Source organism: Manis pentadactyla, chromosome 6 (genome assembly GCF_030020395.1).
Source record: "Manis pentadactyla isolate mManPen7 chromosome 6, mManPen7.hap1, whole genome shotgun sequence".
NCBI lineage: Eukaryota > Metazoa > Chordata > Mammalia > Pholidota > Manidae > Manis > Manis pentadactyla.
The window spans coordinates 29,982,017-30,008,746 of NC_080024.1; the positions used below are offsets into that span (position 1 = coordinate 29,982,017).

The following is a 26,730-nucleotide window of genomic DNA, read 5'->3' on the forward strand; positions in this document are numbered from 1 at the left end:
TGAAACACAGCACAGTTCATACTTCTGAATGGCTGTACCTCTCTACTAGGTATATCTGTTTGTAAGGACCCAAAAGAAGCTTCAAGTTTATTCATTTTAAGTCATTGGAAAGACGCCTCAGCCGCTCAATTTGTCTCTTATTTCAGAAGTAAATGATAGGACTCATTTTGACTAGAGGAAAATTATTACAGGGAGCACTCCTGCACTTAGGCGCCTATCAGGAGAATGAAGAAAAACCCTGAAGGTCTTAGAGCTGCTTCCTTCCAGGACTTGAGAGTTCTCTTATCAGTGGACTGGCCTTTGCCAAGATGGCAAAAGCCTCATTCCACTCCACTGCCTTCCTGCCTTGGGTGTGTGAGCTCTTACCCTGCTGCAGAACAAGCACTTCTGCAGAACCATGAAGCTGGAAACCAGAGTGCACAGTAGGACAGGACACTCCAAGGAGAGTGGACACAGTCATGGGGTTAGTTAAGCAAACACAGCAGTTTAGCTTAGATGAAATAAGCAAGTTAAAAATGCCTTGCTCACAGTGTCCAGTCTCCTAAAAAGTGGCTCCTATGTTTCAAAAGAGAAAAGCAAGAACTAGCAAGACACTGCAAGGCAACAACAAAAGTTGGTCGCAACCTCCCCATGGTCTGGCTTCATGTGGGGCATCAAGCAAGGGGGCTCATGCATTTAGTCTGCACGCTGGGCGGGTGCAGTGCTGTCGCCACCGGGGCACCATGCAAAACTGGACCAAGGAGTCCCCAGGGTCCCTCACTCCCGGCCTGCGCAGGGCCAACTGGAGACCCTCACAGGCCTGAGCACCAAAAGTATATTCCTCCTCCCCCACAGATAATTCAAAATAAAATCAGTACCAAAGCTCAAAATACATGAAGAGGCATCTTGCAAAGTTCTTATTTCTCCCAAGATGACCACTTTAATGTTTCTCTTTTGAAATAGCAAATACAAAAATCTTGAAAGAAAAGCTCCCCTCTCTTTTTTAAAGTTTTCCTTAAAACATCTTCCTTAATGACCTAAGCACGTGGCTCACTGGCCTAGCAGGTACTCCATTGCAGAAAACACTATTAGCAACAGTGCTACCTCTGTACAATCCTAGTCCCAGCCTCAACCCTCCATAGAATGTGGAGAAAACAAACGTGGAGGAAAGAGCAAGCCAGCTAGCACTGTGCATGTAAATGACTATACTGTCCACATCTAAAGTCCTTTATTCAAATGTAGGGAGTGTCAGATAAAGAGCCATGTCCAAAGTCATAATTACAATCTGGTTCATTTTTAATGGTGATATGAAATTCCATTCAGCCTGGCAGATAGGTAACCTCCAGTGTCCAAAAGCTTGTACTCCTTTTAAAAGTCAGTTTTTGGAGCTTAGATTGCATTTTTTTTTCTTAATAGAAATAATGTTCTATAGGGTGCCTGGGTCCCCAGGTCAGAGCAGGAGGTCAAGCCACCCAGTAGAGCCATGCACTTCTATGGGAAAACGGACTGTGGATTCCAATGGGGGATTCCAGGACTATATTTCGTCTGCTCACATCCCCCACAGGGGAAGGTGGAGCCCCACAATGACAGACAGGGACAGTTCTGTGGCGAGCTGACTGTGAGGGCTCTTCATGTATAAACTGTAAAACCACTACGAGCCATTATATTGAGAACTGCCTATGGAGAATTTTCTATAGGAAAAAAGCCTTTCTGTTCAATTTTATTGTGAGAGCCCAATTGTCATGGGCAGGCCTGCTGTCTTCCTTCCACTTCTGTTTCATCTAAATATCCTATGCTCACTAGGACTGTGAAGGCAATTAACTTTCTCATCATAACCTGGAAGGTAATTCTGTGTCTTCATAAAGTATTAATATAACCCATAAACCTACCATTGACCCAGTCTTCATCAATTTTTACTACATCTGAAAACCCAGTACTTGTCTACAATATACATGACATACACATACACCTACGCAATATTAAAACAAAGCTCTTCAGGAAACAATCGCCATCTCAGATTTATAAAGCTGATAGGTCCTTCAAAGATATATATTTACCCCCATCACCTTGTCTTTCCACATGAGCCATCACCTGCCAACCAGCAATTCCTGGGCCAACTCCTCCCAGCACCTCTGTCTGAGCTCGCTTCCCCGGGGAGCTGAGTCAGGGAGCAGAACTCGGTCTTCCTGGCCAGCCTGGCAGCACCATCTGCTAGGTCTGAGTGAGAAAGTGCCCAACCCAGGAGCTACAGGCACTAGGGGAATCAGGTTCCTTGTTTTGCACGGGGACATGGTCATAGAATTCAGAGAAGCAGCAGTCTGGTTATCTTCCTGGGAAGACTAGCGAATTAAAATTGATTCCATTGCCTAATTTTGGAAAAGTCGAAAGCAAAAGAATGAAAAAGAGAAAGACATTTATGCTTTTGAGGACATGCAATTAGCAATAATAAGTTCCTTTCCAATTTCATCCAACTTGACATTCAAACAGTTCAATTGCCTTTCCTTATGATAACCCAGATATGGTCCTTTCAGTTTCATTTCAGTACCTAACCAGTCTTTTCTTTAGCATGTCCAGTGAAATGGAACACAGGCCAAACAGAACTGCTTACGGTCAAAGTCAGGCTCAGTAAAGACTTGAAACCAAGTGACTTCTCAGAGACAGGAAATGGCATATGGTAATTATACAGACCTTAAATTAACACCTTTAATATCAAGAGTAACCCTGCCAGACGAGTATGGCCACTACTGCCACAGAATCCCATGGAAAGAGCAAGTAGTGGGACATGGTGATGGAGTTCCACAGACTGAGACATAATATGACTGGAAGAGCTCAATGTTCATCCTGAAATCGTGTGATCTGAATCGTCAATACACTATGACATTGTAACCTTCAAATTCTTTTCCTACCATCACCTAGAATTTCTCTTTCCTCCTACCATCATCTATGGTCCTCATTATAATTTGTGTGCATGTAAATGACTGTATTGCTCACATCTAAATTCCTGTATTCAAATTTAGGGAATGTCAGATAAAACTCATGTCCAAGATAATAACAGCAATTCTATTCATCTTTAAATGGAAATACAAAATTCTCGTTTCATATATTTGTCACCTTTCCTAAACTTTAGGGAAGTTGCTACTGAAATGATCCTTCATCTACTTGATTTTTCCCAATGTCCAATAAAAGCAACAGCTTTAATGAGCTTATCAAGTATCACTATTATTCATCATTGGATAGTCTAGGAGTCTTGAAAAGTCAACTAGGACAGAGGTTTGCAATCCTCTCTACCACAGTTCATAGCTTTATTCTGTGTGTGTAGGTGATTGAGAGGAAAAGGAGCACGGAGTGAGTGTAAATCAATGCAGATACAGAGAAAAGTTGGACAAACTGGTGTGCCAAGAGCCTATGTTTATTTTTCACAGGATTTCTCATAGAAGAATCCTAGGACATAAAGACTGGGAATCCATAGACTAAATCATCCCTTAGTTTCCACATACTTTTGGACGAGTGGATTAACTGAGTTACTAAATTATACCTACCACATTACCCAATCTATCAGAATATGTTGAATAAAATAACCTACCAAATAAAGCATTTTTTCTTCTAAGGAATTCTATAGTCTTGTTTATGGAAGTCTTGTTTGCATTAAGCAACCTTTTAGACTCTACTGTTCTGTTAAAAAGAAGTAATCTCAATTTATATTATTTTTTAATCACAATAATCTCAATAAATTTTCATTATCACTTTATACACACAAAGATGCACATATTCACAATACACACACACTCACAGATACTCATGTAGGAGAAGCATATGGCTTAAAAAAACTTTAAAGAATGGTAGATAATGTCAGGAGTCAGAACATAGCTGTACTTCTCATTCATACTTAAACAGGTCGCGTATGGTACGACACTGCTTCCACATCTAAATTACTCGGTGTTACACCTAAAGAAACGTGACATTAGGAAAAAGCAATACTTCCCCTGAGCAGTTAAGTTCCTTTTAATCTAGAAGTTTATGTACCCTCAAATTCTTCAGGCTACTTTGCTAATTTCTTTTTTAGTAATAAAAATGTGATTTCAGGAGGGATTTCCAATAAAGGTATTTAGAGCAATTTTTTAAAAAACTCTTTTCAACTTTTGATTCTAAAGGAACCTCTTTTATATTTACATTGAACTCAATGAAAAATTCAAAGCCTTTCAGTTCAACTAGCAAATAATTATACTTCCAAATCATTTCTAGACTAATCATCTCCAAAATCGCCTAAACTTTATCATTGAGCACCCAAAGCCCTTGTTTGCAAAGTAGACGTGGTTATTTAATGTTTAATATAAACCACATAACCACTATTAAGATCTAGAGCAAATTCAGTCCTCCTGTAGTAACCAAGAGTCAGCACAAAGAACAGCAGCTTTTCTAAATTTAAACTTCTAAAATTCAAAAATAATTCTGTCTTCACTTTTTTGTTTCAGGGCATAAAAATATTTATTTCACACTACTGTGCACCTTTCTACAATTTTTTCTTTAAAGTAATCATTCCAGTCATAAGGCGTGTGTGTGGGGGTGACCTAGTGCAGCAGTACAAATGCACACAGAGCAGTCCCCCCTTGCTGGTCAGTAGAGGCTGTTTCTCTTTACCTAGTACCCACTGCCCACCCCACCCCCTTTTTTCTGTTCTTCTGATGCCGAGACATCTCTCAGATATAAATAATCTGTACAAGGCCTAATCCACTTATATACACAGTGAAAAAGGCTTTTCCATTTTTCCCCAAAGAAACATGCAATTCAAGCTGTGAGCCAGGCCAGGCCACTGTTTTGAGGTCCTGCTACAACAGTGCTTTTATCTCCAAATGTTGAAATGGTCAATTCAGCATTTCATGGGGCTGGATGGCAACGAAGTACAGTAGACTTTTTTCTAGGCCTTTGAAACAGGATTCCTAATGCCAAGGAGGCATAAGCCTGGGCATGAGTAAAATTTATTTTTCTTGATGCATATTTATGAAACAGTTCAAGGGAGCACTGTAATAACAGATCATGGAACTACTACAATGTACAGTGACTTTTTCACAGTAATGAGGCACTAAGAAAAGTTTTTGCTTGAATTAAGCCAGCCCAAACAGAAATACATTCTTTTGTTAGGTGCCACACAAGTGACTCTTTATCTGGACAATGTCTTGTTAATACCATGGTGAGAAATTCAGATGTGAATGCCTATTTTGCGTGTATATTTTTGAAAACACACTGATACCAAAACTACTGTTTCAGCAAACAAGGTCAAGTTTACAAATATCTCTGTAGAAAAGAACATCTGTTACCATCTGATAACAACTTTCCAAGTTGAAGCCACTCAAAAAACTTGGAGGCTTTCTCATTAAATCAACATAACAAAATTAGCAGAAAATGTCATATTTATTTAAATCATCTTTTGGATTGTTTTTCTTTCAAATCAGTTTCTAATAACATTTTAGCTGATTTAAATATATTGAATTCAGGATTCAAAATATAAAATTGAATAAAGTTCATAATTGAGGCAATTATTCAGGTACTTCAGGTTAAAAACCTCCTCTGTTGAGTAACTAGATAGAGGCAAAGTGGGTTTTGAATTTAGGTAATGGTCTTATTTCCCACTTAACATTTTCTATAGGTCTGGTTGAAACTTAATTTATCACAGGGAATATTTAGCACAGGAAGTCTTATCAACAAATTATAATTATAATCCAGTCACTACAGCATGAAGATGTAGAAAGCAGTTATCCAATGGATCCAAGATACAGATGCATCTAAACTGGACAAATAGTTTAAAAATTTTTTTATTTAATTAACGTTTATTTGTGATTATCTGGTGTGTCCACTTAAACAAATTCAGTGATCAATGTATAATCCGAACTAAAAAGTCACTAGGAAAACACACCAGGTTGATATTAGCACTTAATTAGAAAATATTAACAAAATATTTTTTACATATGATGAAGCTTTTCAAATCACAAAGCTATATATGTGAAAAATAATGAACACATGGTTACTTAGGTTGTTAAAATTTCAAAACGTTAAAGGAATATAAACCAGTTTGAAACAGATACAGGGAATTTCTAGCTACATATTTCCAACTACATAATTCCCTCGATTATTGTATGCAAGTAAATGTATCTCAGAATGCTTGCTAAGAGCTGCCATGTCTTCTGTTAAAGAACTTCAACTCTATTCTCCTTAGACTAGTGCACATGAATTCCTTCTACATCTCATGTTTTCCACTTGCCTGAAGATGGCATTTGAGGTTACGTGTTTCTTCTTTTCTGACCCATTTTCTGAATAAAAATATTTATTTTTAGTATTTTTACCCTTAAAAGGTGAAACCTTGTAGCAGGAACTCAGAACTTGTTTATGTAAGCAGAAAAGAGAAAAGCCAGAGCCACTGAGAAGAAGACATGCGGCGTTGCTTACTTAAATCCCCATCCTGTGCCCCCAAGGACAATAGCCGCTACCAGGATGGCACCAGCGATGGAACCTATTATGAGATTGGTGGCACTAGGACCTGTGACAAAGGATCATGGGAAGAAAGTCGTATGAGCCAACCACTGTTGTGATCACAAGGAGGGAAAGGCAGTTAAGTGATTCCAGGAAGTAAATACCCTGCATAAAAAATTGTGAAACACTTAAGTTGCCTTTATTTATTTAGCTTAATTGCCCTTTCAATGCTATGGATAGCTACTGCTTGGATTTGAATGCCTTTAAACCTAAAGCTTCTGCATCACTGACAAGTAGGTTCCACTAAATGCACCTTTTGCAGAATCTGAAGCAAATATGCCCCAATTGCTGTCATTGCCTGCCTTTCTTCTCCTCCTCTTTCCCAGTATCATGAATCAAACAGGTACACGAGCACATTAAGAACATGACTGCATTAGAATTAGCTCAATGCGACTGGCAAAGGAGGCATGGAAAGAAGGAAAAAGAGTCTATTCCAGGGCTCTGTCAACAGTACCTGAAGTTGTCTGAATGCTTGACTTTTTATCCCTGCACTTACAGACAGTAAAAAAAACTTAGAAGTCAGAAGGCGGTTACTAATAAAGATCTGACTTTGAAGCCCTAGTCGCAAAGATACGTTTCTTCACTATCCAGGGTTTAAACAGCAACATGGGGTTCCAGAGGCCAAAATATAAAGGAAGAATCCAACTAATTTGGGTAATTTTGGGGAAATGGAAAAAGAGATTCCTTAGGTTTGACTGAAACTATATTTCAAGTTTCCATTTGAAATTTGAGGCTTGGAGATATAAAAAAGAAGGGAGCATGAAGAACAGCAAGAAAGAAAATACAAAGTGGAGTTTCTAATAATGGTTTGAGTAGAGTTGATACATATTACAGAACATCCTCTCCACTCACGTGGAAATACACTTTAGCTCACTATTTTTAAACATAAGCAGCATTAACTTTAGTACAACAATTACTTTAAATATGCAGGTAAAGTGACCCTAACAGCAAAATCCTTTCAGTGCTAACTATATATCCCTGTTCCAGAGATCACAGGCCAATGTGGGTAGTTCCCCTAAAATCCTCAAGTTAGTGTATACATTCATTTCTGTGTAAAAAATTCTCTTTTCTGCTCACATCAGTGCCCTCAACTGTGTAAATAAATGGATTCCACTGTTAGCAACACTAAAACAGTGTGTCATATGTTTAACTCAGAGACCACCAGTGCTTGCAGGCATGAGTGGAAAGGTTGACAGCCCCAACAGGATTCTTGCTGATGTGGTCTCTTCAGACTCCTGGGCAGGTGACACATTCTTAAGGCCAACTGGGGTTCTACAGAACACAAATCTCAGTGGCCTTTAGAGATACACCAATAATACAGGAATAAAAGCAGGTTATTTCTATGTATTGAGTTCTCACTATGTGCCGGTTACAGTTCTAAGCACATGGTTAATATTATATGAGCATCACCAAAACCCTATGAGGTAGGAATTATGACTATAGACTTGACAGATGAAAAAACAAAGCTTCTAGAATTTAGTAAGTGGTGGAGGCAACATGTGAACACAGACTTGTCTGCCTCAAAAGCTTATGCTATAAATCAAAGGTTAGCAAACTACAGCCAAACCTGGCCCTGCTGTCTGTTTTTGCAAATTTTATGTCGGAACACATCTACCCTCATTCATTAACATATTGTTTACAGATGTTTTCATACTAAGACAGCAGAGTTGCAAGCTTGTGACAGACCCACTGTGGCCTGCAAAGTCAAAACTATTTACCATCTGGCCCTTTGCAGAAAGCTTGTTAACTTCTCCTTTAATGAAACATTATTCCATTTATATGTACTTCTTCTCCACATTTAAATAGGGAAGCAAACTTTAAAACAAACATTTAAAAATATTTATAGTGTCACATAGATAGTCAATGCCTTAGATATGATTTACACTTAACTAGCTCATAAAACAGGGGTTGGTATTAGAGTCCATGAGAAATGATTCCTGATTTACAATTATAAACTAAGGAGTAGAAATAAAAGCCAAACCAAAAAAAAAGAGAGAGAGAAATCTCTGTCCATGGAATTCTCTAGTGACCAAATGAACATTATTACACTCTCAGTTAAGAGAGGAAGTTTTAAAACAATCTATATTGTACTATACAGATTTCATTTTTTTAAAACTATATTTATATTTTGGTCAACTATGGCCAAATTTAGAATTTGAAGGAAAAAAATCAGTAAACTAACAGACAAAAACAGTGCATAAACCAAGAATAATAAATAACAAACCTATTTTTAGAAAAAAACATATATACACTTACAAAGACTTACCTGTCACAACCAGAAATAGCCACAAACCCCACAAGCACTGGAAGGGATGGATGAAAACAAAAGCTGGTAACAAGGACCATGCTTTACAACAAAGGCCTTGGGTTTGCCTATATCTAAGACTCAAAGGGAAAAGTATTACGATGTATCCCTTCGGAGACTACCTTGTAGCACACCACAGTGATGGTCAAAAAATACATTTTAAAAATTGGGATAATTTGTAGAAAACTGCCTTTCTTCGAGGATAATTTCACATAAATGGATATATAAAATTTCCCCTGGAAAGGGATATTACTCTTGTATATAATCCAGTGAACAGATCCAAGGTGAAATTTTACAGGATGAAGTTCTTGTTTTCTCTAAATATTTTACTTGTGCTACATGCTTTATTTTCGAACACATAAGGTGAAACAAAGTATCTTTTTTCAGTACTTGCAGCTTGCCTTGGGTTAACCAGCTTCTAGTCCATGCTGATGGGATGTGAGTTGGACCATTGAACTCTGGTCAAAGTCCTTCAAGACTTTTCATAAGAAGGTTTAGTAACATTCAACACAAAGTGTGACTTATGGACCTGCTTTCCCCTTCATGCTATGTTGGTGCCTTTGCCTCCCAGTCCCAGTAGGTAAGAAGAATATTTGTGCGCTGCAACTAACAGAACTAAGGAAGAATGTGTGTGGTGTTACCAGCAAGCCTGTGGTTTGGGCTGGTTGAGCAGAGGGCATCTATCTGATAATTCCCTAAAATATCAGTAATTCTTTCCTGGGCCACTGTGAAGTGTTACCACCACCACCGTGAGCAGAAAAACAGCATGTGGAAGAGTATTTCTGTCATTTGTAAATGCTCTCCTTGTCATTAGACAGAGGGAAAACAAGCATGATAATCTTAGTCTAGAGATTAGCAATCTTGTGAAAGCATATCTCAAGGAGAACTGACAGCTATTCTGAGAACGTGGATCAAGTTCAGAGCACCCTAAACAAGGCACCAGGAGAGCTGTATTTCTGAGAGCTCAACACTATTTATTTAAATTATACACTGGCTATTTTTAAGACAAACCCACCAGATAATTTGCAACTATTCACTTAAGACTTTGCGGGTTTGTATTAAATATATTTTCACTCCTATGCTCCTCATTCCCAAATATTTAGTAGATAAACTTCTAATTTGAATTATCACCCTATTTTATAAGAAAAAAATGAAGTATCCAAAAAATCTTTAAAAGAAAAATTAAGCCAAAGCCTCCTATATTACTCTGAATAAATGGGGAAAATATAAGTGGCTATCACTCAAATTATCTCAAAAAGGAGCTACAACTATTGATAATTTCCTAGCTGTCTATGTGGATCTATTTGGTAAAGACTAAATTCATTAAAAGAATCTTACTAACACTCATAGAAAAGCATTTTTTTTTTTTTTTTTTTGCCAATTAACAGTAAAAAAAAAAGAAAAAGACTCTGTATCTTAAAATTACTTTCACAAGTGGAAGAGCAATGGAAGCTTCTGGACCATTGCCTTAATTGTGAAGGCAGGCTAGGCACCCCAGTATTCTGTTATGCCCCACATTGTTCCAGACAGGAAAAGGTTCTCCACTGCACAGAAAACCACACGACACAAAAATGTCCAAGTCACACAGCAAGTTGCAAAGGGAACAAACACATCAACGAGACAACATGAGGGGGTGGGGGAACCAAGGGTCAGCTCACACACCAGGAACCAAACAGAAACACTTGGAAACTCATAAAGATGCTTACTCTATTCCCCACCCCGTGCCTCCAAAAATCACCCCCAAGGCCAGAATGGTGCCTGCCACGGCACCTATTAGCCTGCTTGTGGCCATGTTCACTGTGTGGAGGGAAAACGGAGATTTCCTTTTTTAACAAAAGAAGATAATTATACACTGATTTCACTAACATACAAAATATTCTATTCAGGAAATGCTTTGAAACTCAGGTAAATATTGAGATCTTGGCTTAAAGATTGAAAATAAGGTTGACATATGTATTAAAAATATTTGAGGATAATTTTGAATTTACCTTTAAACTTTATAAACCCTATGCAAAAATATAATCTCTTATAAATATTGTACACATAAAATAATCACATAAAAATAATCCAATTTGAGTTATAGTTCCTACAAGGAGGGAAAATTAACACAAAATTTAAATTGCATCACAGCAAACCTATATTAATTACAAAAGTAATAAACATTAGTTTACTTTTTATGAACTTCTAAAACTGTAAAATATGCCTAAGAAGCTACATCTTTTTGAAATTCTTACCATTCAGTTTTATGAAAATCTTTACAAATTTAAAACAGAGTATCTTTGAAAATAAATGTATTTTACCTGGAAAAGTGTATTTCAAATCACTGCAATGTTCGGATTTCTATCGCAGCATTTTGGACATTTAGTTTTTGTTTACAGTTTCCAATGTGTAATGTATTCACTGAGAAGGAAGTTAGGGTGTCCAGGAAACTGTTATTAATTGCTCCAGACCACCCCATGGTAGAAGCTAAGAGGACACAATCCTGGCACACCATCACTTGTGTGTAAGGCTTTCATACACTGCAAAATGGGCCTGCAGTGAGTGGGGATCCCAAGGTTCTCTGTGCCTCAGCAAGACAAAATTTAGTGTTGATGTGAGAGGAAGATTATTTAAGGCTGAGACCGTGCTGGTGTGCGCACGTGCAATTGTATTGCCTTATGTGCACTTTATCTCACCTTTCTACCTGAACCATAATGGTTTCAAATCACTTTAATAATAAAAATAAGAGATTAACTTTGACAAAGAGGATTCACACAGACTGTGTGCTATGAGCCACATGAAAGGAAACATAGGACCATGACTCAAAGTCATAATATTTTGAGGTTTAATACTGGACTTATTGACCTTATTAGGTAAACATTCTCCCAAAGAAGAGAGAGAACTTTGGATCTCTAACCTGGAAAGCAGTCGTACAATTACTTCATTTTATCATAGAACAAATAATGAATGAGAGATTCTAGTTCTATCATTAAGTAGGCACAACCTAGTTTTGTTCTTAAACAAAAAAAGGATGGGGGACACAACAAAAAACAGAGGAAGTCTATAAAAAGCATTGAGGGGAAAGGAAAAAGACCAACATATAAGGTAGTGGTAATGTTTTCCAAATATACCAGTACATTATAATTAAAAGTAACCTAAACTATAGCTCAGATTTCCAAATTGTGGGGGCAAATACTGGGATTAAAGTTATTTCACATCCATACTCACTTTCTAAAGATCCTCGAAAATCACTGCTTTCGGAATACTAAATTAACTAGGATATACTGTTATCATTTTTCCCTTAAGTTTTACACTTTGGCACTCAGAACTGAATACATGAAATACCTCCTCAGTTTTTATATAAGCCATATTCAATTATAGGGAAAACACACACACTCTTGTAAAATGTGATGCTAAATGAGTATTTGCTAATTTTTTAAACTATAATAATTGTATGAAGGATGCATAAAAATAACAACTTGAAAAGGCTTTTTGTATTTTCTATGGATGTAATTTCTCACTGCAGACACAGGAGAATTAGCAACCTATCAGGTAGAAACACAACCAGAGGCACAAGATATTTCTACAGTTGCTTCAAGTATGTATTCAAGATAAATAGAGATACGCTGGAATCTCTGCTGAGCAAGAATAATTATCTCCAAATTCTTAACTGGTAAGTACTCTTTTACTACAAAGTGAGATAAAAGTAAGGGTGGGGGGGAAATGCCTTTTCCAAAAGCTTCATTTTCTTTCTCCCACATCTTTTCATTCTGATATACTGAAAATATATGCAAAATCCATTCAATTCTTTATCATGACTTTTAACAGTAGGGAGTGACTCAACCTCTCCTCTAACTGACATGAATTAATGGAGTGGCTCACAGGTGGGTGGGTTTTTTACAGGGGACATATTTGAAAACTATGGTTTCAGCTTCTCATTAGTAAAAAATGCATCTCATTAGTAAAATATTCCTTGGACCTTTGCGGCCTACATCCTCTAGTTTTACTTCCATCGTAATTTATTTATTTATGACAAACTATATTTGTTCACTCATTCAGTTGTTATCTACTAAATGTCTTTTTTGTGTGTGCCAGAACTATGCTGGACATATGATGATATACCTTATTTTTCCTTTCAATCTACCAAACCTGGAGATGGAACTCACACAGATTCTAGCTAATAACACAAACCTCACATTAGGACCTTAACTTTGCTCCCTAAGTATTTGGACACATTACCTCTCAATATAATTTGTTTGTGGAACCTGTTTATTACCTAGCAGGATGTTTTCATTTCTGTTTTCTTGTTAATGTCTGTTGGTTGTTGGTTTATTATTATTACTTTTATTCTTGGTCCCTACTATCTAGGGTCACATGTGCTATAAGGTCAAATTTTTGATAAGTATGTATTCAGATACAAATTATAAATTGTCTCCCTTTTTAAAAAAGAATTTCTATTTTATATGTAGAATTCTTCCACAGACAAGTCAGCTTCAAACATTTTGAAATCGTGCTTTTGAAACAGAGTGGTGGTGGTTGTTTTTTTTCTTACCTCGAAAGAGTTTCTGAAACAGAAAGATACATTATTTCATCTACCTGATTCTAATGAGCCAAAAGGGGCTACAATCCTGCATCCCTTAACACTTCAAAAGCAGGAAACATTGAAGCATCATTTGTACTCTATGTCCAAAGTTCTTTCTCCAGAGATTTATTATTTTGCTAAAATTTAAGATTAAAAAATAAGATAAGAAATAAATACTAAATATATTCTTTATACTTTAGAGTATAATATTGGCATAGCAATCATTATTTTAACTAGCTTCATATTTCAATGTCAGACATATAATCAGATCTCATTCTTTCCCATGAAATTAAAAAAAAATTTGAGTTCATTTTTTGATACATTGGGACAAATGTCTAAAAAGATGAAAAAAATTATTTCATGTAAGAATATTATTTCAATCAGTTTAGAATGTCAGTGAAAATATCTTGGAGTTTTGTGACTTCAAAATAAATTCACAGTTACTGAAGTTATTGATGAGGCCATTATTGAGAAAAATACCTGGTGATACATAATTACACCTGAGCATAATCATATATGATAATTCTAACATATCATAACTAATCAATTGAACTACAAAGATTTTGTGCATTCACGAAGGAAGTCACAAAACAAGACATATGCAAAAGGTAAATGTAAACACTAAATAATTACTGTTTTCAAAATATGAAATGCTAATAATGTAGTACTTCCTTTGACAAGTAGTAGATTAGCCAATAGGCTTAATCCCTATTTGGTTATTATTTCACCCTTTCTACTTAATATTGTGCTAAAAGGACCAGCAGAAAAACCTAATACTCAACTTTAAATGAGGCAGTGTGGGACAGGAGATAAAGCACTAAGATCGGGAGATTTATGTTTTATTCTAACTAGTTGGTAACCCTGATAATTAAGTTAGTTTTCTCAGTTGTAAAGCAACAGATTTAATTACCCCTAAGGCCTTTCTATCTTGACTTGATGACTATGGACATGATGTTGATGTTGAAAGAGTCTGACCCAAACCTTCCGGGAATGGCCTCTGCCCTCCGTATCAGTAAAAACTTTTGATACTTTCCAGTTTTTTCTTTTTCCTCCTCTAATAGTGATACAAACCATTCAGAGAGAAAAAGGTCCATTGTATTCCATAATAAGCATCATGCAAAAATGCTCACAGACTGACAAAAACTACAGGTGCTTCACATGACTCTCCCTATAGTGGGAGGGAATTCCAGGGCTTTTAAACAGAGTTCAAGGGTATTCTACCCTTGTAAAAGAAACCACAACAATTTCTTTCAGTGAGTTCAGTGGAAACATGGTGGGGTGAAAGAGGGACCAGAAGAGTCTTCACATGTGAAATAAATGACAATGTAAAACACATGGAGGAAGTAGGATGTAATAGAAAAATCTTTTTTAAAAAATCCTTGCTCCCATGTTTTTGCTTTGAGATTCTTTTTCTTGTCTTTTAATAAATTTGATTTGAGAAGTTGGAGCAAATAAACAGGTATGCTTTAAGGTGTGGGTCAACAGTGGATAACTTCAGCCAGAGCAGAGTGACCTTGGCAATACTTTCACGCGTGTTTTCTTCCATCTCTATCAGAATGGAGAATTTGAGTTTTTCTTCTTCCAGGAAGTTACAGTTAAGATGAAAGAAATACCCAAAGCACATAGGTTCATTTTTGACATCCTGAAATCAACTGAAACAAAAGCCATAGAACACTCCTTCATTTTTACTGATTTGATCTTGATCCAAAGGGCCACAGTTGGGTACAATTTATCTTTTAATGCTCATGTTCATGGTAGAAAAGGCAATATTTTATTTTTGCTGCTTGAATTTATTTCTCCATAACAAGGAAGCTTACTGAAAGTAAATACAGCTAAGTATTTTTTAATACCTTCTTGCTTGTCTCTATTAGAAAAATCTTCAGCTATTGATACGACAGGCCAGATCATTGCAGGTATTACTAAATGGCAAGCATTTGGGGAGGGCCTGAACACTGCGCTCAGGAAGGCAAGTGTCAACTAAACTAATTCAATCATGGGAAAGAATACACAACAAGCAGTTACAGAGAAAGGCCATGGCACCTCACACAGCTGCTGAACCTAGAGTCAAGTAAGTCCTGATGGAGTACTCAAAATCTTGAGTTCATTGCCTGTTACTCGGCAACAAGGCAGTGCAATAAATGATTACTGAAAACTGAAAATCAGCGCTAACATGTGCCACTTCATTTCCTTTACATATTCCCATAACTTTACATACTATTTATTGAATGCCAACTATGTGCCAAGGATATGCTGTCTTTAAATAGTAGACAGTAAGTATTTACTATCTAGATAAAATTAGAAGTACATAGCTTCTCTCTTACCATCTTCTTTTAACCAGGATATAAAAAATAAAATCATAAAACCTACAACAAAAATTTTTAATCAAAAAATTTTGATTTCTTTTGTTTCCCATTTTACTAGTGTATTAACAGATTTTTCTAGAGAGGCTGAGAAGATATAAAGAACCATGATAGAGCTATTATTTAGTTATATGAAAATTGCTTGATTTTTCTGAAAATCTAATAATTTACAATAATATCTCCTCTCCATTTATAGCAATTAATGGCTTTTTTCAATTTAATCAAGATCATTATAAGGATTTTAACAAATTTAGAAGCAACGGGTAACTCCATTATTACCTAATTACTCTTAATAAGCAACCGTAATAATTCCATTGTCTTCGCTGAGAATAAAAAAAGGAAACATGTAACGGGACAGAAATATACCAGAAGGCAGATATTGATGATCACCCTTAACCCCACTGTGAGCTGTGGGGTTAAGGGCGATTTTTATTTCCATTTTAATGTTTTCTCTATTTTCAAAATTCTCTACAATAAACATGTATTACTTGAGGGATCAAAAAGGTTTTTTTTAAAAAGGTAATGTAAAATAGCACCATATTAAATGGGAAGAAAACAAAATAAAGCAAAGGGCAGCTGGGAACATCTTCTCTAGAATGCAGTTGTTTACTTTCTGCCTCACATGGGTAGGTGAATGGATGGGGAGTAGATAGAACAAGACAAGTAATCCCCACCCTACCTAATGAAAAAGAGTAGAGTCTAAGCCAGTTTAGCCCTTCTCAACTATTTGGGCATGTTCGTACATCATGTGAGGAGACGGCATCTAGATCTTTAAGGGAATCATAGACATGCTATGGAGAGAAAATTTGGAACGAATGAACCGCTACCTCTCTTGTCGGAGACTAAATCTTCTCTAAATCTAAATTCCAAAGGTGGATCCAAGAATTTGTTCTAGTTTTAAAGTAACTAAAGACTGAAATGTAAAAGTGGAATTAGTTCCTTTTTAGAAATAGGAGAGGAACAGAAATAGACTGTGAGGGTGTGACTGTAATTCTTACAGAACTTTAATATCATGGGCATATTAAGCACATGCATGAAAAGTGTTTCAGCACCCCCACTATTACTAACATTACACATGCACCCAAATTAGACTAAATCTCTTCAGGAATTGAAGACTATGGAGCTTCATATGCTTTCGAAGTCATATTTTCCCATATAGAGAATACTAAAGTTCAGAGAGTTTGAACAAGCTTTCATCCAAAACTAGGCAGATCTAAATAACACCACATATATCTGCATGTATTGTTCCTACTTGCAGGAAAAAAGCATGATAATTATTTATAAAATACCATTAGCAGTACCATGAAAAAGAAGAACCTAATGTACAATGTTATCAGGATACACCATTCATTCTAGTAATTCCTTGGTTTCTTGGGTATAATGCTACAGATGCTGCAGGAAGCCTATTGCAGCTGAAGGCTTTTCTAGATCTTTGAAAATCATATAAGGGGTTGGGAAAGGGAAGAATCATAAGCAGTGATTACCATATTCATGATGACACAGAACACTGTCACAGAGAAGGGCCTGAAATTCAGTACTTGGATCCTGGTCCCCACCCTGCCTCTGGTTACTCGGGTGACTCCAGTTTGTCACCTGATTTCAGGACTGAGGTGCTCTCATCTGCAAAAATAACAGTGGTTCTAGATGGCCACTGCAACTCCTCCTAATTCTAAAATTCTAATTTCTCTCCTTTTAATGGCTGATGAAAACAAAGACCCATTTCCCTCGTGTTTCATTTGAAGAATTAAAGTTCTGTGAAGAATTTCAACCTCTTCCTAATCAGAAGTGCGTTTAAACCGAGCATTGAAGACTGCCACCTGCCTCTAGGGGGATTCAACTATTGAGGAATGACCGGAGTCTCACGTCAGCCAAAAAGATTTTATCTGTTGGAAAACCAGCATAGCATAGACAAACTATAAAATATTTAACCTATGTGATTCTAGAAAAAGGAGGAGGTTTAAAGGGAAGAAAGGAAACTGAAAAAGAGAAATTGGTGTATTTACTTCTTCCTAATCTCAGTTCTAGACTGAGGGGTAATTCGGACATTTTTTTTCAATATGACATACTAGAATCCTTAATTCTGCAGTAACAGAAATTGTACATTTTAATGGCAAAAAGAGATATTCTTACATGTCTCCTTTCAAATCTATTTAATTGTTATATTGGCAGTATTGGAAGAGCACCAGTGAACTCAGTAGGCAATGAACTGGAACTGAAATCACACAAACCCTTGGGTCCTTCATCCTTGGGTGGGTGAAGGTTCCTAACAGGATCCCGGATACTGCAGTCAGTCCCTGCCCAGGTGAAATCACAGATACAGGTGGCTTCGTTGCTACACACCTGTGAAGAACCAAAAACAGAGATGGGACATTTTCACTGTGGTTTGTTCAATGACAGTGATAAATGGAAAAGAAACACAGGGCAGGGCAGAAGCTTTAAAAGCCATTTGGAATTTTCGTTAAGCCTCCCACAGGTTTGAGAACTAGACAATGGGAGACAATGTATAGATGAAATTGTGGAATGGCATTTTTCAGTTAATTATAGAAAAAAGATTAAAAGGAAGAAAATTTTAAATTAATTATTCATATGTTATTTAAGTATACAAATGTCTGACAATGTATTTTTTTCAGAAGTAGTTGTTTCAGGAACATACTTGGGAAACATGTATGCTTAATTCAAGAAATTCATAGATGCTGGGCTCCCGAGGCACTGCCAGAGATAAAGCAGGCGACATAAATCACCACTGCACTGCGTTACCTCACCATGTCCAATGCCAAATTCATTTGGTAGCATTTTCCCAGCCCAGTGAGCACCCCCCCCCCCACTGTCTCTGCCTGCTGGTGGTGTCACTCTTCTTCAGTCAGCCAGGCTGAAGACACTCCCACAGTGCTCTCTGTTGCCCCCTCACTTCCCTGAAGACCAAGCGGCATGCTGGACTTACAACTCAGATGAAATAAACAAACATCTGCAAACTAGAGATAGAGGCATTTAAACCCTTATCAGCCTGTGAAATACATTCAGAGACAGATTATTAGAGATGACAAAATCCAACTTAGGCTTACTGGTATAAGAACCTCTGAAATCTGAAATGTTATCATACCATGATTACAACAAACAAGGCTGAATTAGACCTTCTCTTAGTAAGATGAAGAAGTGGGTAGGATAGGAGAGAATTCAGGGCCCTCTCATGCATTAAGTTTTATAATGCTTTCAGAGCAGTAACTGACATAACCAGAAGATCTGCCCCGCACTTTGATTTTAACATAGTAATTAGTGAACATTTACTATGTGCTATGTATCTATGCTGAGCGCTTTATGCACAGCATCTTATTCCATCCTCAAACCAGCACCCTGGTGGCTGACAGACGTTAAGTGACTTGCCCGAAGTCGCTGGGATAGCAAGAAGCAGAGCCTCAGTTCCAACCCAGGGTGCTTTCTAGCCCCTAAATCCATGTTTTAAATCACTAAGCTATACTGCATCCCCTGTGAGCCTATGAATGAACCAAATCTGAAACTCTAGTCATTGGGCATATGCTTCTCAGGCCTTTCTACTTTGTTCTACTCATATCACCTTCCAGATGTCAATATTTTGGATTATTTTTATTCTCATTCCAGCATCTTCCTTTTTTATTATCACTCTCAGTCTCTTCATGTCTCTTCTTTTCTATTTCTGAAGTCTGTATAAATTTTGAAATATCTTTCTTTTATGAAGCATAATTTAAATAATTTTTAAAACTTATTTTAAGATATTAAGCCTGGGTTTGCCGTGAAGTCTGTGCCCAAATATTTTGTTCATAGAATTAAAGATACATGCAGGTGTGAGTAGAGACAGCATCTTCTCTTTGGCTGGCAACAGTCTAAGCATAAATGTACAATTTTAAACATATGAATTGTATTTGTGGTCCAACCTCTAGTCTAGCATCATCTTGCTCTATACTGGATAATACTGACTCTACTGGATACTCAGTATATCTAGTATATGTATTGAGTGGCTGAAAAGGAAATACTGAGACGACTTAAGTTATTTTGAATGGTACAAAGTAATCATATGGGTATACAGTTACCTTAAGAATCCTGTCAATTTTCTTCCAACCACTTAGATATTAAGTTAAAACAATGTAATGAATATACACAGCCAGTGGTAAAAGAAACAACAAAAATAAAACCATTATCAACACATATGGGTGTCATTCTCAGTAGATAAGGATACTGAGGAAGTAAACATGGTACATAGATATTGGCAACAGCTACAGGAGGAGAATGGCTGAAATGGAAGCAACCACCGTGAACTTGCAGGATGCCAAGACAACAAAGGTTCAAACTGGAATCATGATGATTACTTACCCCGTGACCGGAACAGACTTTCCCCTTGGAATCAAGTGGGCAGCTGCTCATATTTAGGGCTTGAATCTGTAGGCACTTCCGATCTAAACACATCATGGATGGGCCACATGGTGTCCCATCTTCCACATAGCCTACATCCGTATCATCATCTAAAACCACATGAGCACCACTAAAAGGAGAAAGATATTCATACAACCATTAGCACCACACTTAGAAATGTGTCAATGTGAACAATGCTTGCACTTCATGAAACTGAAGAAGCTGTCAGTGCACATGGATTTCTTTAGCATTTCTCCCCTTAACTCTTCTTTTCCCCAACTCCTTTTAATAAAAGAGCATGATAAAAGAAACTATCTTTCATCATCATTCCTGTACTGCACATTGACAGAAAAAAAAATGTCATTTGCACACAGTGTATTCTAAACCTTCACTTGTTTACAAGACCAGCAAAAAGACTATAGAAAAGGTGTTTTTATAAGAACAAGAGAAACAATCTTATCATTAGCTCTCCAAGGCTTTCAGGTATGTCATGATACAAAAGAGCTGATGGTGAGCAAAAACAGTAAATGAAAATATTTTGAAAATTATTATTACTAGTTTAGAGGACAGGATTATTCATGATTGAAAAAAAAAACCACTTCCTCTCTACTGATGTTTACTTCAAAAATTTCAAATTTAGGGACAACATGAATTTGAATAACAACTAATACTATAATTACTAATAAAGCATCTTGCATAATATTTTACAAATCTAAACTACTGTTTCAAATATATAACAATATAATTTTAAAAGGCTGTTGTATCTAAAGATGAGTGAGACCTTATACATTCAAAGGAAGCTTGTATACATCAAAATAACTAGATCTGAAAACTATACATTTATTCCAGGAAGGATCGTATTGTCTAAGACCCTGTTAGAATTGCCTTCAGAGCAATTTAAAAGATACTAAAGCAGCAATCATTTGACCATGACAGCATTATACAATTTGTTTACCTAATCGATTTACTAAATTTTGTTCAAAATTATTTTTGGATGTTTCCAAACCTTTCATTGACTCACATAAGATGGAGGTCTGCTATTCTGGGCATACTAAGGATAAAAGTTTGCAGATGCTGAAGGCAATTCCACAGGGATTCCACCTTAAAGTGTCTCAAGCAACAGTACCATTTGAATGAGAGCACAGCTTCTTAGAATCATGACTTATTTGAAATACAGTATGACCCCCTAGCTTAAAAATTAAGGCTCATACTTTCTGTGCCTTATACTCACCGATAATTGGATAGCAAATATTTGTCTACAGCTACAAATAATATTTTAATAAAAACTTTCTACATGTGATTGTGAATGTATTAAACCATCTTCTAAACCATACTAAATGAAGTACAGCGTACTCCTTTTTGTCATAGAAAAATAAAACACAGTGCTCACAAACAGATCTATTCCAATGCTCAAAGCTTTAATAATATGTCAGAACAGATGCCATAATTCTACTCTTAAGATTATAATTACAAAGAATGTCTCACTACTAATAACTGTATAATTTTTAAGCAAGTGTAATTTGCAAATCAATATACAACTTAGTTTTCCAAATGATTTTCACCATCGAAGGTGATAATAAAATTGAAGTCAACATTTCCATTGTGAGAAACAGGAAATTTTTTTTACATTATGTAATTTTCATGATTCATTAGGTTTTAAAACATTTAATATGTTACCTGCAGTCAATTACTCGGCCTTGATGGTAGAAGGAAGTTGGGATGATCTCACCCTGAAGCTGACCAATACGTGGAGCTCGAGTAAGATTGGTACAGAGTAAAAACCCACAGAACACATCGCTGAGATTGTCAGAAAGACAAGAACAGAAGGAATCAAGATCAAAATATAATAATTCAGTCCACATATATCCCAAAATTGAAAATATTCTCTTTACATCTAAACAAAAAATTTGTTCAGATATTGCTGGTTGCCTATGACCACTACCGTCCTTGCTAACAGGATCAATTTTGTCTGAAGTAGCAAATTTCCCAGCCCTCAAAGCTGGATCATAACTGGTGTTCAGGCTAGTCATGGTGCACCCATCCCCTACACCCACTTTCTTAGCCATCCCTCTTTCTTCCCATCCTAGAGCTAGAATTGGCCTCTTGGTGTTGAGATGTGAGGAAAAGCCAGCTAGGAAGTTGCTGGGGAGGATTCTGCTTCCTGGATTAAAAAGGTTAGAGCCTGGCAGGGAGACTTTCTGCTCCCCACTTGCTGCCTTTTAATGTGGAGGCTTAGCATCCACCTTGCAATTGTGAGCTTACAAGACTGAGGATACAAATTCAACATGCTAAGCATTACAGTGCAGAGGGAGTAAAAGTTATGTGAGGCCATAGTGACACTGGTAAATCACTCCCACCATGAGGGCACCTGCCTCCAGCCTATTTGTTAAGTAAACACTAAACTTCCCACAAAATGGGAGAAGAACTGAAATGGCACATCACAAAAAAGGAATTTCATTTCCAGTAATTGCATGGAACTGTACTAAATTTCATTTTTAATCAGGGATATGCAAATTAAAACCACAATAATATAGCAGCTTACACCCACCAGAATAGATGAAAGTTTCATAACACTGAGTGTTGGTGAGTATGTGATACAACAAACTTTCATATACATATTATCAACGGGAGGGTTTACTAGTAAACCATTTTAGAAATCAGTGTGACACCACTTCAATAAAGGAAGGAACGAAGAGAGGAAGGAGGAAAAAAGAAAACAGTGTGACATGATCTGGTGGCACTGCAAATACACATCCCCTATGACTTAGCACTGCTTCTAGGTTCAGGCCTTAGAAGAACGTGTACAAATGTGCACTAAGTAACATGTGCAAGAATGTTCACAGCGACACAGTTCCTAATAGCCAAAACATAGAAACAATCTAAATGTTCATCAACATAGAAAGGAGAAATAAATTGTATCTATGAATATGAATGAAAATGAAATGAATGATAAATATGAACACACAGCTACATGCTCTATGGAAGACCCCTCAAATGCTGAACTTAAGGAAAATATAAAATAATACATAAAGTATAATTTGTGTCATATAAAGTTACCAAAACCTCAGGCAAAGAAAAGCGAGGACGTGATTGCCATGTAAGCCAGGTGATGGTACCTCCAGGAGAGAGAAGAGGCACTGCTAGGGAGAAAGATATGTTTTCTGGGATGTTGTGATGGTCTATTTCTTGATCCAAGAAGGGGTTAAATGGGTGTTCACTTCATAATTATTTGGCAAAATGTGTATTTGTGTATTATTCACTTCTCTGTTCATATATTTCCCAATTTTTAAAATTTTCAGAAAACACATAACTGATTTGCTTTAATTCACTAGGAATTGGATATTGTTTGGTGTTGGATATTGAAAAGCTATCTTTTACTATGATCTAATGTAATGCCTCCAGAGTTTTTTGTGCTTTTTTTGCCATGTGGGCTGGTGTTGTTTTTTTTTCATATCATTAATGTACAATTACATGAGCAACATTATGGTTACTAGACTCGCCCTATTATCAAGTCCCTACCACGTGCCCCATTACAGTCACTGTCCATCAGCGTAGTAAGATGCTATAGAATCACTCACTACTTGTCTTCTCTGTGTTGTACTGCCTTCCCTGTTCCCCACCCCCTACATTATGTGTGCTGACCATAATGCCCCTTTCTCTCCCTTATCTTTCCCTTCCCCCCATCCTCCCCAGTCCCTTTCCCTTTGGCAACTGTTAGTCTATTCATGGGTTCTGTGAGTCAACTGCTGTTTGTTCCTTCCGTTTTTGCTTTGTTCTTATACTCCACAGATGAGTGAAATCATTTGATACTTGTCTTTTTCTGTCTGGCTTATTTCACTAAGCATAATACCCTCAAGCTCCATCTATGTTGTCACAAATGATAGGATTTGTTTTCTTCTTATGGCTAAATAATATTCCATTGTGTATATGGGGTGCATATGTCTTTTTCAAACTGGGCTGCTACATTCTTAGGGTAAATTCCTAGTAGTGGAATTCCTGGGTCAAATGGTATTTCTGTTTTTAGTTTTTTGAGGAACCTCCATACTGTTTTCCACAATGGTTGAACTAATTTACATTCTCACCAGCAGTGTAGGAGGGTTACCGTTTCTCCAAATCCTCGCCAACACTTATTGTTGTTTGTCTTTTGGATGTTGGCCATCCTAACTGGTGTGAGGTGATATCTCATTGTGGTTTTAATTTCCATTTCTCTGATGATTAGCGATGTGGAGCATCTTTTCATGTGCCTGTTGGCCATCTGAATTTCTTTTTTTTTTTTTAGTGATTACTAACACGTTTATGTTAGATGTCAGAAGAGTGGGAGAGTGGAAGATTTTACATACACTTCACATACATAGGTGTCTACATATTTTTTTTTATATTCCTTATGCTATACATTACATCCTGGTTACTTATTTATTTTACCATTGGAAGTGTGCACTTTTTTTTTTTGTGAGGGCATCTCTCATATTTATTGATCAAATGGTTGTTAACAACAATAAAATTCTGTATAGGGGAGTCTATGCGCAATGCACAATCATTAATCCACCCCAAGCCTAATTTTCGTCAGTCTCCAATCCTCTGAGGCATAACAAACAAGTTCTTACATGGAGTACAAATTCTTACATAGTGAATAAGTTACATAGCGAACAGTACAAGGGCAGTCATCACAGAAACTTTCGGTTTTGCTCATGCATTATGAACTCTAAACAGTTCAAATATGAATATTCATTTGATTTTTATACTTGATTTGTATGCGGATACCACATTTCTCTCTTTATTATTATTATTTTTAATAAAATGCTGAAGTGGTAGATAGATACAAGATAAAGGTAGAAAACATAGTTTAGTGTTGTAAGGGAGCAAATGTAGATGATCAGGTGTGTGCCTGTAGACTATGTGTTAATCCAAGCTAGACAAGGGCAATAAAACATCCACGTATGCAGAAGATTTCTCTCAGAACAGGGGGGGTGAGGTTCTAAGCCTCACCTCTGTTGATCCCCAAATTCGCACCTGATGACCCCCCTGCGACTGTGCCTGTCTTAGGTTGTTCCTCCCTTGAGGAATCTTACCCGTCTCTGGCTAACCAGTCATCTTCCAGGGCCATACAGGGAAATGTAAAGTTGGTAAGTGAGAGAGAAGCCTTGTTGTTTGAAATGGTTAGCTTTTTATTTCTTTGCATATTTATGCCCTGTAGCTTCTATGCCCAGCATTTGTCTTGAGGTCTCTTTACCACTTGGAAGAATTATGATACTCAGTAAATTTGATATGAGGCACGAATTCTATTTAAGGGTTGTAATTAGGAAGGAAGAAGAAAAGCTATAGAAGTAGCAGGCGGAAAAAAACCTGGGAAGATTGATTATTTCTTTGACATATCTTCTTGTAGAGTAACTTCAGCATGTATAGGTTTTAAGCTACTACTTAAATTGCGCACACACATTAACATAATAGGAGTATAGTTACATAACCAAAGCATATCTGTAATTACCAGCCATCTCCAGTGAAACCAAGAAAACCAGTTAGGCACCTTAGGCATTTGTGAAAACTTATCTATGATATGGTGGATATTGTCCAACTGAACTTGAACAGTCTGAGAGAAATCAGACAAATTAAAACAACCCATTCCTGGAGAATGTTCACATCCCTTATGTTCTTTTAACAGTAAATAGTCTGTAGCTGTAAGATTTTGGAGCGCTACAATTTGCACTTCTCCTAATTCTTGATTGAGTTCCAACAGTATAGATTCAGTCAAATTTGTTGTTTTACTGTATGCACAGGCCAGCTCAGATATCTCCTTCATTCCCATGGCAAGTCCAGGAGCTGGTGGGATGAGTGCATCTACAGCTGTAGCAGTGCGTGGATCTTTGTTGGGGTTTTTTGATGATCATCTTCTGGCATGAGTCTTCCAGAGAGTGCTGATGTTGGAAGTTCTTTTTCATATCGTATCTTAGTTCATTTTCAGGGTAGCCCAATTAGGCTTTGATCCTCTGTATAAACACAAACAGACCCTTTGCCTACACTTTTGTATGCCCTTTATACCCTTGTGTAGAACTCATTGGAGGTTACCACACAGGAACTGCCCTTTTTTTGTTTGTTTGTTTTGTTTTGTTTGTTTATTTTTGGTATCACTAATCTACACTTACATGACGAATATTATGTTTACTAGGCTCTCCCCTATACCAGGTCTCCCCTATAAACCCCTTTACAGTTACTGTCCATCAGCATAGCAAAATGTTGTAGAATCACTATTTGCCTTCTCTGTGTTGTAGAGCCCTCCGTTTTCTCCTACCCCCCCATGCATGCTGATCTTAATACTCCCCCTACTTCTCCCCCCTCTTATCCCTCCCTACCCACCCATCCTCCCCAGTCCCTTTCCCTTTGGTACCTGTTAGTCCATTCTTGAGTTCTGTGATTCTGCTGCTATTTTGTTCCTTCAGTTTTTCCTTTGTTCTTATATTCCACAGATGAGTGAAATCATTTGGTATTTCTTTTTCTCCGCTTGGCTTGTTTCACTGAGCATAATACACTCCAGCTCCATCCATGTTGCTGCAAATGGTTGGATTTGCCCTTTTCTTATGGCTGAGTAGTATTCCATTGTGTATATGTACCACATCTTCTTT

The 26,730-nt window shown here is 37.0% G+C and overlaps 1 protein-coding gene across 7 annotated transcripts in view; it reads right to left on the reverse strand.

Moving 5' to 3' along the window:
* The window catches only part of ADAM23 (ADAM metallopeptidase domain 23), a 174,538-nt gene that overhangs the window by 3,641 nt on the left and 144,167 nt on the right, over nucleotides 1–26,730 (reverse strand). For 2 of the 7 annotated variants that reach the window (XM_036928005.2, XM_036928009.2), the window contains exons 22-25: nucleotides 21,791–21,910; nucleotides 20,075–20,243; nucleotides 17,959–18,070; nucleotides 10,516–10,606 (exon numbers count right to left, since the gene is read on the reverse strand). In XM_036928005.2, coding sequence (XP_036783900.2) covers nucleotides 10,516–10,606; nucleotides 17,959–18,070; nucleotides 20,075–20,243; nucleotides 21,791–21,910 — 492 coding nt within the window. Of the gene's footprint in view, nucleotides 1–2,036; nucleotides 2,346–6,420; nucleotides 6,512–10,515; nucleotides 10,607–17,958; nucleotides 18,071–20,074; nucleotides 20,244–21,790; nucleotides 21,911–26,730 lie in introns of all 7 variants that reach the window. The other 5 variants (XM_036928004.2, XM_036928008.2, XM_036928003.2 and 2 more) reach the window with 3 other exon arrangements.